This window comes from Simochromis diagramma, unplaced genomic scaffold (genome assembly GCF_900408965.1).
Source record: "Simochromis diagramma unplaced genomic scaffold, fSimDia1.1 OVJJ01000656.1, whole genome shotgun sequence".
Taxonomy (NCBI): Eukaryota; Metazoa; Chordata; class Actinopteri; order Cichliformes; family Cichlidae; genus Simochromis; species Simochromis diagramma.
Window position 1 is genome coordinate 2,848,385 of NW_024387038.1, and position 11,967 is coordinate 2,860,351.

Genomic DNA, 11,967 nt, shown 5'->3' on the forward strand with positions numbered 1-11,967 from the left:
CCTTGGTTTATCAGTCCATGGTACATGTTAGCTGTTGGGAAGAGAGAATTCATACAAAGAAGAAGATATATATTTAAAACCTTAGCCTGGATCATAAAATACCCAAAGAGAAATAAACCAAACACAGTCAAGCGCATTTGTATTTTATAATTTTTGGATTAGGGCTTTAACTGGGTATTAACTGTTAGGATTTTAACTGGGTATTTTTTTTCCAATGTTAATATTACTCTAAAATATATAATTTGCCAATTCTAGTCAAATTCAGTCATTTAATGTGATTGGCTGATTAGGAAAAGCATGCCAATTTATATAATGTTCCAAAATTTTATAGTGCGGGGAAAAAAGAGATCCAAGTGCCTGTAAACCTCCAAATTAAATTATGTTGACCCATAAATCAGGGCTATTTAAGCTTGGAGCATTGTCAGGACTTTACTGCCCTCAGTAACTGGTAAACTACAACAGTTTGGAACAAGCAAAACTCTCTTTAGAGTATAGTATCTGTCCAAGCTAAGGAATCACCCAAGTGCTGGAAAGTGGTAAGGAAAAGATTCTGAACATAACTTCAGAAATCCTAAGGGAGAATTATGAATCAGCAATGTTATACCTATTAAACATTTATGATGACGAGGATGATAATGACAGCTATATAAAAAACAACCAAACAAAAAAAACAGTAGTGATAAAAGTTGGCTAAATATACAACTTCAGCAATATTTATAAGGAGGAAAACAAACAAAAAAAGCCCTACATATTTTCTGAAATCTTACCTCGGGATGTATTTGTGTGACACTGTCCGCTCATTTTCCGTGCCGTCTTGCGATTACTTCACTTCTGCACCGCTGAATAAACTGCTCTTGAAAAAGAAATATTATAAAGGTTACGCAAAAAAAAAAAAAAAAAAAAAAATTAAACAACCACCAAGCAACAGCTAAACAATAACTTATACAATCCCACCTAAATTCAAGGCATTCCACCGGACCCTTCGAATACTACTTAGTTTATTCTCGACGTAACGAAACTGCAAGCTGTATCTTCCAGTGAATTTTAAACCCCCGGAATACTTTCTCTTTCTCTTCGTGTGGCATTGCTGCAATGTTGCTTTCAGGCTGTGTTGGAAATTTCACGATTATCAAAAAACAGCTAGATGACCGAAAACTATTAACTACTTTTCCTTTTAAGAACCCAATAATTTAAAATATGAATGAAGAACACCTAAATTGTCCTGACTCACAAACACCTGTGATTAACCCAGGAGCCATGGACTCCTTCGCACTTTAGTTTCAGAATTTACTTTTAGTTTAGGACCTGAAGTGCTGACACCCCCCCACCCCCCCACCCCCCAAAAAAGCTCTGATCCTAGAATCGCCCCTGATTGGGATGCATTTGAAATTTACATAAGACCGTGAGAAATATGAATTAATTGAACTAAAGGGTGAAAAGTATCCTCTACATTTCACCTTTACATAGTGCACAGCTTATAATATCTGTGTATTTACCTCCAGTCTCTGGAAACTTCTGTCTTACATTTCCCCTCATCTGCTCCACTGTCATGCTCTTGAACTGCTCCTCAGTGTTGCTCAGGTCGACCACCACCTTCCCACCCCTTACTCCAGAAACGACGACCTGGTACAGCTTTCCCGTTCTGTGCGCTCCCTCTGCTGTGCGCATGACCTTTGTTTCCTCTACCAAATGCATTCAACTTCTTTGTAAAAACAACAACAACAAAAAAAGAAAAACAAATACATGTTAATCATCTTTTGATAATGTTTATGGGAAACAGTTTACCGTTGTCTACATTATAGTGCCTGTGCAGCACTCAGCATTTACAAAACTGAATTGTGTAGTGTGTAAATGCGTTTCCTTATTGGACATCGCACTCTATGATAGCTGGAAATCACCTGATAATATCCCAGTTTATGATGACTGGGTATGTTTGTTTACCAGCTGTTCCGCTTCCGTGTGCATTTTATTAAAGGTCAATACAGCAAAAAAAACCTCTCTATAAATGCTACTGTAAAATACAGGTTTTTTTTAATTAAAAAAAATAATTATCATTAAATAATGCTTTTAAAATTTTAAAGAAATCCTTCAAGTTAATTAAAAAAAGCTTTAAATATCTGCCCTCATAATGTTAAAGAGTAAATAAAGTGAAATACAAATACAGGAAGAGAGACCTGTTACACAGCGCTATTTCACGTGACTTCTGGTAACTGCTGGGGGAAACTGAAAGTTAAAAACAAATCTCGCAGCTGTCAGTGGTGATAACACGGTAGCCTCGGTGTTCACTTCACTTGAGTGCATACACAGAACTTGTTTATCTACGGAGAGGACGGAGCAGAAAGCTTCTGAGCTAAAATGACCGAAGAGAAAAGATACGACCCCAGAGACACGACGCTGAAATTCGTCAACAGGCCCAATGATCTGGTTCCACCACGTAAGAAATACAACGTTTTAGTTATCATCACTGAACTTAATTCATGTCTGTTCTTTTTAATGACTGTGTATGATTTCATTTGGAATTGTTATAATTAATGCAGTGGTTATTCTAATTAAACCAAATGAAGTTGTATTTCATACACAAATTTTAATTTTGTGCAAAATTTTCGGGCTCGGACCATCGCGCAAAGTATGGTTCTCTTTAATACCGCTGTAGCACACTGTTGAGTTCACAGTCTGCGCTTATTGTTGTTCCTCTCATCCCAAGAGGACGGAGACCAGGGTCTCAAAGCAGAGATGTCCTGCGGCCATGCTGTCACCCCGGAGTCGCTAACTGAGTATTGTCGCAAGCAGTTGGATCAGGTACCTTCCAGGTTATAAAGAAAGGCATTGTGTTTATATAGTTTTACTTTTGGTTTTCTTGCCTAAGCTTGAGTAAGAAAAACGGTGTCTACATTTCTGAAAGGTTTTGGTTTCTGTTGTATCCAAGTGAAATGAAAATTTAATATTTTCAATTTTGCTGTTGGATTTATAATATTAAATAGCCGAATAAAATCTATCTATCTATCTATCTATCTATCTATCTATCTATCTATCTATCTATCTATCTATCTATCTATCTATCTATCTATCTATCTATCTATCTATCTATCTATCTATCTCTCTCTATATATATATATAGACCCCAGATGCCCCTTAGACAGTCCAGCACATAATAGCAGGATGAAAGATAATAGCAGGCAGGGCATACATGGAACACCATAACCAAGTGGTCAGCATAGTATACAGAAACATCTGTACCGAATATGGTCAGGAAGTCCCATGTTCAAAATGGGAGACGCCCCCTATAGGGGGTCCTCTGACCCTATAGGGTTGCCGAAAATGACTGAGCTAAGATCCTGTGGGACTTCCAGATACAGATGGACAAAATGGTGGTGGCTTACCAACCGGAAATACTCGTGACAGACAGAAGAAGATGGCCATAGTGATAAATGTAGCAGTACCAAATGACAGCATGAACATGAGAAGCTTTAGAAATACCAAGGGCTCAAAGGAGACCTCAAGCAGATGTGGAGGGTGAAGGTAAAAGTGGTCCAGTGTTAATCGGAGCACTAGGTGAGTGTCTCCAGCAGATCCCAGGAACAACATCTCTGTCCAGAAGAGTGTAGTCTTAAGAACAGCTAAGATACTGAGCAGGACCCTCAAGCTCCCAGGCCTCTGGTAGAGGACCTAAGCTGGAAGGATAGACCGCCCGCAGGGGCGAGAGGGGAATTTTTGCATTATACTGTAATTTTATAGACAGTTATAGCCATGCAACACAGTGACCAAAATCATAATGGTCAAGTGTAAATACTCATTTCCAATACATAAATGAAAACATTAAATAAATCATGATGCTGTGTCAATGTTTAGAACTTGTTTCTACCAAAAACATCAACCAGATGTCCTTGCATCTTTAACATTTCAGGACCAGTACAAATTTAAGTGCCCCGCTCTAAAGGCTGGTACATTGCATAGGTGTAATAAAGAGTGGTCCTACCAAGAGGTGCGTAGGATGGCACTACTGACAACAGAAGAGATGAAGTACTTTGAAGAGAACATCGCCCACCTTGCTGCCATAGAGTACTGTGAATTTAAAACAGTAAGTGTCCAAGTTAATTTGATTTAGTTAAGAGTTTATTAGAGAACGACTGCTCCTACAAAACAAAACGTTCTCTGGTTCATATTAACAGTGAGATCAGCACACTGCACTGTGAATTCAATAAATTATCTCAATCAAAACCACCTGTGCTGTCATGAAGAGGAAAAAAATAGAAATTTTCAACTCTCACTCCCGTTTTCTCTGCAGTAACTGGTAACACTGCAATCGGTCATAATTTGGCGTATAACTTGATAAATTTCTTTTTTGTTAGAAATAAAAACACTTTTAGCTTTTGTTTATTTAAATATTTAACTTGATAACAAAACAAAAACCTAAAAAAAACTCTTTTGGGCAATCAGGATAGGCCCATTGTCGAAGTGAGCAGGTCCTGACCCCCTAGGCCCACTCACAGTGCTCAAACTGTACTTAAAAAGGTACCATTTTCACATGGTTAAGTGTTTTAGAAATTAATGAATTCTTTAAATGTATATTTACAAGTAATCCTTTTTTTTTAAATTAGGAAGTGGAGTGAAATATAACTATAAAAGGGTTTTGGTTAACTGTGATATAAATAGATAGCTATATATGCAGTCATTAATTTTTGGTCCAAGCAGTGCCAGCAATTCCCCACTGCTCTTAGTCATCATGAAAAAAAAAACAACCTAATCTGGTAAGTTTACTGCACTAATGTGAGGATAATATCAATCTGATCAGTTTCTGTCATGTGACTATAAACAAAGAAAGTTTATATCCAAAATCATTGAACATCTGTAATGTTTGTCACAACAGTGTCCTGGTTGCAAAACCTATGTGGAGAGAGAGGACCTGACTAACCTGAGTGTGAGGTGCACAATCTGCACAGCAGACAACAACAAAGTGTATGAGTTCTGCTGCCAGTGTTTGAGGCCATGGAAAGGTAGAGCTCCACGTTCAGACCGCTGTGATAATGATGGCTGCGTAAACCATGACCTCGAAGTTCTCAAGAACTGCAAGACTACCGCTCTCCCTCAAGTTCAGGGGGTCGATGCCTGTCCCTCCATCCGGGCCTGTCCCACTTGTGGTGAGCTAGTGGAGCACGACAAAACAGGCTGCAAGAACATCACCTGTCCTCGCTGTCAGAAAGAGTTCTGCTTTGTGTGTCTGAAACTCACTCCTGTGTGCTTGAAAACCAGCACTCACTTCATCCCCTGCAGTGATGGTGTGGCTCCCAGACAAACATCAATACCTGTGTGGCGCAGAAACCAAGACACAGCATGCTCTCTGAGAGATTACACATTTCCCTTCTAATGGCCTTCAACCCATCAGCAGAACCGATATCTGCTCCTTTGTGAAACTTGTGTGAAAAGAAGAACATGATGAGTACTATCTTAGCTACAAAATTAGATCCAGCACTGGTGTAAATGTCTCTGACCAAACAATTAGAAACAGACTTCTTGTGAGTGGCCTTAAGACCTAAAGTCCTTTAGTGGGTCCTGTGCTCACTATCTGGCATTGTGGAGTCTGAGTGGGTTTTGCCATTGAATAACAGTAACAGTCTCCTTTCCAAATATTTCTCCCACTATGATTTCACCCCAGATGTACCCATTCTTCCTGTTGTTCTATCTTTACCTGCTGACTGACTCCTGTTTGTGCTGAAAAATGATGGGAGTCAAATTAAAGTAATGATACACACTTTTTTCTCTTCTGTCCCATTTATTATATTTCAATAAGGATGTAAAATTGGTTTTAAATAATATGTATTGAATTCACTTTTATGTAACCATGTTAGGTTTATCCTGAATATTTTTTCTTCAACTCAGTCTGTGTTACCAATATTATTTTTGTAAAATTTGTCAAATTTAAGTTTAAATCTGATCTCAACTAGGTCAGAGGTAAAGCCATAATACAATATATGGACAACATTTTAGCCATGGGTCGAATTAAAATAGTGGTATTAAACAAGTATTTTGTAAAATAATTCAGAGCCATGTTGAGCAAATTAATCTATAAATGGCAAAGAAATGGCAACAGATGAGCTCAGAGGGCTCTGCCGAAGAACACAATACACTGCAATGCTGAAAAAGGAAATGCACAGCAGACTGAAAAGTAACTAAGTAATACTGCAATTAAAATCAGGCATTAAACATATCAACACATAAAGGTTTACACTTAAATATGTCCTTGTGAATTTTCTTGGCTGAAATCATTGACACTTTACATTCATTGGTCTGTATTCTTTTACACAAAGAGATGTGAAAATAAAATGAAATTGGTGATACACTAAAAGACTGTATAAAAATGAAACCATGAAGAGCAAAGGACAAAAATACTCAGTGATAATATCCTAGGGTGTATTTGAACCTTTAAAAACATGTTCCACCACTAAAGCCTGTAGTAAACTGTAACTTAAGCATTTTGTATTAACAGAAGTAGATGTTAAAAAGAATCTAATAGAGACTAACACAACGCTGAAGCTACATTTTGCAAAAAGAACAGTAGAAAAAATAGAGCAGTAATTTTGGTATCAATCATATTTATGAATGAAAATTTGTGTTTTGTTGACATTTAAAAAGTTGACATTTTGTCCAAAGCAACCTGTACATCTCTTTTACAGTTTTTCTCAGTCACTTTGGTGCGTTTCTCAGATCAGAATTGAAATTCTCATAACTATTAGTTCAACCTCCACAACACTCAGTCATTTGTGCACATCATAGTAGCAATTTCTCCTCTCTCTGAACAAACTGCAAATGATTTTGGACATGAATCAGTTGCTTCCATACATTTCCCTGCTGCTTTCTGACATTTCCATTTGCTTATGTCATGTCAGTCAAAAGTAATCATACCTATGGATGCTGAATAGTCGTTCCCAATAAAACTCATAGTCATACATCCATTGCTTGAGTCATCACACACAAAATTGTTGAACTAGTTATCACATGCCAAATATTGGCCATCTGTCAAGCAAATCCTATACCTTTCTGTATCATTTTTCCTGGAAATGTCTCCGAAATTGAACAATTGATCTCAGGTGAATTACAGCTGTCACTCATGAGGAGGCGTGTGAAAGTTTAGTTGTGACCAATGACAAACAACTTGTTCACTGTCAATTATGGATGAATCCTGTGAATCCCCAATTGGCAAGCATATATAAACTGTGCAGGAGCTAGTGTGTACCATTTCTACACTTCTGTGACACAAAATGGAAGGTCAGCACCGTGGAAGAGGGGTGAGGATGCGGGGAGGAAGGGGAAGGGGAAGAGGGAGAAGAGGCAGATATAGGCGGATTCCTAATGAAATAAGGGCTACAATTGTGGACCATGTTGTCAATCACGGCCTCACCATGGAGGAGGCTGGTCGAAGGGTGCAACCCAATATTGGAAGAACTACTGTCAGTTCAATCATTCAAACATTCTGTAGGAAAACAGGTATGCAAACAGTAATACACTGTACTGTACTGTGCCATCTCAGACACATCACATGTTACTGTACTGTATTTGCAATTTCACAAAAAGTTCACTCTGCACCACATAGGATTGTAAGACAACCTCGCGGAGGCGGAAGAGGGCCCCTTTTTACCCCACAGCAAGAAGAAGCCATTTGTGCAATGGTCATTGCAAACAATGCAATAAAGCTGAGAGAAATACAAAGCGCTGTCATAGAGAATTACACGGTATTTGGCAATATTGAATCTGTTTCAATTTCAACAATTGACAGAGTACTCAAGAAAAATGAAATCCACATGAAGCAATTGTATAAAGTGCCATTTGAACGAAACAGTGACAGGGTGAAGGAGATCCGTCACCAGTATGTGCAGGTAAAGCTGGTCTTCTATGTTCTGCACTGCAAACTGTTTTACAGTACTTCGTAGTTTCATGCAGTACGCTTGCAATTCCACAGCACATACTCTACAATGTGTTTTACCAAATGCATGCATTACTGTTTGTTACTGTACACAGGCATATTGTGACATTGCATTTCTGTCTCTCTCTAAAGCGTGTACTGGAGCTGGAAGCCAGGGAAACACTGCACACATTCATATATGTTGATGAGGCAGGTTTCAATCTGGCCAAAGGCAGAAGGCATGGAAGGAATCGCATTGGACAGAGGGCAACCACTGAAGTCCCTGGTCAGCGCGGAGGGAATATTACCATGTGTGCAGCCATCTCAGACAACGGCGTCCTCACCCATATCCCCCTTCTTGGTCCATACAATACCCAACATCTCCTGACATTTTTAGACACTCTTTACAGGGACCTAGTCCCTGAGAATGAGAGAGGTGGAGGCCAACTCAGCAAGTATGTTGTTGTCTGGGATAATGTCCGTTTTCACCACTCCCATCAGGTCAGAGAGTGGTTTGCAGCACATGACAGAATTCTGGTTGAATATCTCCCTCCATATTCCCCATTCCTTAATCCAATAGAGGAGTTTTTCTCTGCCTGGAGGTGGAAAGTTTATGACCGGCATCCACATGAGCAAATGGCCCTGCTAGCAGCCATGGATGCAGCATGTGACGACATCACAGCAGGGTCCTGCAGAGGATGGATTCGCCACTCCAGGAGATACTTTCCTCGCTGCATTGCGAGGGATAACATCTGTTGTGATGTAGATGAAAATATGTGGCCAGACAGACAGGAACGTCTGGATGTGCCAGAATGATTTACTGTACTGTTACATGTGCTGTTTATTGTTCACATTAGTGCACAGCCCTACCAAATGGGTGATTTTATGTTTACATGTATTCTACAGTGCACAAGTGACTGTAGCATATTTTTCTTTTGCACAATTCTGTAGGATTACAAACACTTCTACACAATGGAAATGTGAAACGTACGTATTCAGTGTCTCAGTTACTCCCAAGACTCCCATAACATCTACAGTGACTTTACTGCACATTTCAGATGGCTGTACAGGTAGGCCATAGTGCTGTCGTCAGCATTTTCAGGTGTCACCAATTGTTTTTGCAATGGGAAACACTGAAATTATAAACTGTCATAGTGGAAACATGACAATGACATTTGACTATCTTGTTCATAAAGATGGTGTCAAGACTTTTCATTTTGATGGCACTGACAGTTTCATTGACATGGATACTTGCTTTTGAGGTATGGATAATCAATTCTGTGCATGTGACGTGCTTTTGCAGGCTATCCACTAGGTTTTGCAGTTTGCACTAATTGTTTTGGGAAATGCACTAACTGCTGTGCAAATGTTAATGGTGTTCTGAGGAACGCACCAAAGCGACTGAGAAAAACTGTAAATCAAACAGTCAGAAATGTTCAGCTTCCGTCTTTTCTATTGTAACTTGTACTTGTGCATGTTGGCTGACTGATCTGCCCTCTGTGAGGCCTCAGTGTAGCTTTGAATTACACCTGTACTGTTACAGCTGTGATCATTTCAGTGTTTCTATAGAGTAAAAAACATAAATAGCTTTCAGACAAAATATAGCATCATAACTCTGTTTCATCAAATTTGTACATAATTTGTACCTATAGCAATACAGTTGTGATGTATGATGAAATATTTCAGTGTTTGTAGTTTTAACCCTTTCATGCATAGTGGCCAGTTATTCAAAGGCTGTTTTTTTGTATTTGTGTCAGTGTTGATGGTATACTTGCACATATACCACTACATTGGACACTGATGTGTCACTTCATACTCAATTCATAAGTCAATACGTGTATTGAGTTTAAAAAACTCTTTCGAAAAAGAAAATGTTTGAAAAAAAATGAAGGTCAAAAATCTTTTTTTCATGCCTGAAGATGAATAAAAATACTTAAGAAAAAAAAAATCCAGATTCAGGTTGTCATAATTCATGCATGAAAGGGTTAATAACCTACTGAAAAAAACTCATCGAATTGTTTGGTGTTTTGTTTCCAACATGCGAGTCTATTAATTCTCACCTCTCCATATTTTAATAAAGGGTGAAACCAGGTTTGTGTGTGGTGGGTGGGTCTGGTTGTAGTGCTGAGTGGACTTTTGCAGAGGTTTGTAAAATGGCTCTGCTGGACCCTCAAGAAAAGCAGTATTTCAGAAAAAACATGGAATTTAACATTGCCAGGCAGACACTTACTACTAAGTTGGTAAGTGTTTCATCAATATATTATATATACTGTGAATATAGACTTGATAGACATTTTGCTATATATCAAATATTGTCCCACCTCTGTCTCCATGTAGTGTCCTGGCTGCAGATCCGCTGTGATGAGAGCGAATGAATCAGATTTGAATGTCCTCTGTAAAGTGTGCACAGCAGTAGCAGGACGGCCGTTTGAATTCTGCTGGCAGTGTTTGAGGGAATGGAAGGGTCCACGGCCTCGGAAAGACCGCTGTGAAAATGATGACTGCTGTAACGAGTCACTAGAAACACTAAAAAAATGCCCAGATATCACATTACATCGGTATGTGTATGACGATGAGTATGAGTTTGGAATCCGTGTGTGTCCCTCAGTCCGTGCCTGTCCAACCTGTGGTTTGCTGTTGCAGCACAGCAAGAAGGGTTGCCCATTAGTTTTTTGCCCTCGATGTAATGGGACATTTTGTTTTGTATGTCTGAAGCGCTCTAGTACATGTTGGAGGATCAGGTGCACTCCTGCCCCCAGACAGACCTCTGGGCTCAGCTCTGTTCTTGGATGCCCTCTGGACCCAGTGGAGGTGGTGAGTGACAGGAGAATGGCAGCTAAGCTGTCATCCCTGTTGGACAACGTCTCCCACCCCATGCAGCAGACTGTGACAGCACTGAGCAGCTCCTTCAGTGGGAGACTGCGGCACCCACGGTGTGGGACGGAGAGATTTCGCAGGTCTTTCCTCCCCACTGCTGTCAGACTCCACAACAAAGACTTTAACTGAACAAACACACACATCCACACATGTGCAATAACACTAAGTGCAATAATCTTTTCTGGCATCGTTGTATTTTTACTCAGTTGTATATAGCATTCGTATTCTATTTTTATCTCATTGTATATTTTTATTCTATTTTATTCTACTGTATATAGTATTTTATTTTATTCTATTCTGTACAGCTGTGTACTGTATTTATTCTTATTGTATTCTAATTTTTGCGTCATAACTTTTGCACTGTCCACTTCCTGCTGTGACAAAACAAATTTCCCACGTGTGGGACTAATAAAGGTTATCTTATCTTATCTTATCTTATACCTGTTTGGAAGAAGAAATAATGGGAAAGACACAAGGCTGATATGTTTCACTTTCTTTGTATTGAGAGCGTCTTTTCTAAATGTAAATGTCACTATGCTGTTTTAGACTCTCTGCTTTAATAACATCACTTTATGAATAAAAATTGTGTTTTATTAGTGAGACATTTAATATCAAATGTGTTCTTTACAGCTCTCATGTCTGAAGTCCAGTGATAAATCTGCATAAATCTAATGTCATCCATTTAAAAAACTTTAGAATTAAGTTAAACATTCTGTGTGTGCACATGCTGTCCTCTGGTTAGTTACATGTATAACATATATTGTCTCCTTATCACACATGTTGTTTGTATTTCAAGCTACATGGCGATAAATTGTTTAGAGAAAAGGTTTCTTTTAGAAAATTATTGTTATGTTTAATCAATGTCACTACTTAAACACTACTAAAATGTAAATAAAGATTTATCTGTGGTAAAGAAAAGCCAGAAAACTCCTGTGGATTTTTATTTATTCCTTAGTTCCTGTAAGTGAACACTGTCATCTAAAAATAAGATCCTTCATTATACATCATATAAAATGTGGTACAAATGGAATATTGACTTTGCTGCTAAAATAATTCAGTATCTGAGTTAAAATACAGATATTTTCATTATTGTTAGGTTAGGTTACTCATACAGTCTCAGCAGGAGAAAGCTTCACCACTTTGTGCTGTTGAGTTGGGAAATGCAGGAAAACCATTTTTTGTTTTTCATTTGT

General features: G+C 38.6%; 2 protein-coding genes across 2 annotated transcripts; both read left to right on the top strand.

Annotated features, from left to right (window-relative positions):
• Nucleotides 1-2,190: 2,190 nt before the first annotated feature.
• On the top strand, nucleotides 2,191-5,814 carry LOC120740987 (probable E3 ubiquitin-protein ligase RNF217). The gene is made up of 4 exons (XM_040043579.1): nucleotides 2,191-2,434; nucleotides 2,705-2,799; nucleotides 3,905-4,078; nucleotides 4,868-5,814. Exons 1-4 carry the CDS (start codon nucleotides 2,356-2,358, stop codon nucleotides 5,363-5,365), a joined length of 846 nt encoding a protein of 281 aa, XP_039899513.1. The 5' UTR covers nucleotides 2,191-2,355; the 3' UTR covers nucleotides 5,366-5,814.
• Nucleotides 5,815-7,796: 1,982 nt separating this feature from the next.
• Nucleotides 7,797-11,692, top strand: LOC120740972. Its single transcript, XM_040043540.1, has 5 exons — nucleotides 7,797-7,871; nucleotides 8,051-8,352; nucleotides 9,978-10,137; nucleotides 10,235-10,665; nucleotides 11,211-11,692. Exons 1-5 carry the CDS (start codon nucleotides 7,797-7,799, stop codon nucleotides 11,233-11,235), a joined length of 993 nt encoding a protein of 330 aa, XP_039899474.1. The 3' UTR covers nucleotides 11,236-11,692.
• Nucleotides 11,693-11,967: the final 275 nt, after the last annotated feature.

Excerpts from the sequence above, each read along its gene's own strand:
- LOC120740987 (XM_040043579.1), top strand. The coding sequence starts at position 2,356 with ATGACCGAAGAGAAAAGATACGACCCCAGAGACACGACGCTGAAATTC. Across the intron at positions 2,435-2,704 it reads CAATGATCTGGTTCCACCAC|AGGACGGAGACCAGGGTCTC; the intron begins GTAAGAAATACA and ends TCTCATCCCAAG. Across the intron at positions 2,800-3,904 it reads GTCGCAAGCAGTTGGATCAG|GACCAGTACAAATTTAAGTG; the intron begins GTACCTTCCAGG and ends TTAACATTTCAG.
- LOC120740972 (XM_040043540.1), top strand. The coding sequence starts at position 7,797 with ATGAAGCAATTGTATAAAGTGCCATTTGAACGAAACAGTGACAGGGTG. Across the intron at positions 8,353-9,977 it reads GGTGGAGGCCAACTCAGCAA|GGTGAAACCAGGTTTGTGTG; the intron begins GTATGTTGTTGT and ends ATTTTAATAAAG. Across the intron at positions 10,138-10,234 it reads AGACACTTACTACTAAGTTG|TGTCCTGGCTGCAGATCCGC; the intron begins GTAAGTGTTTCA and ends GTCTCCATGTAG.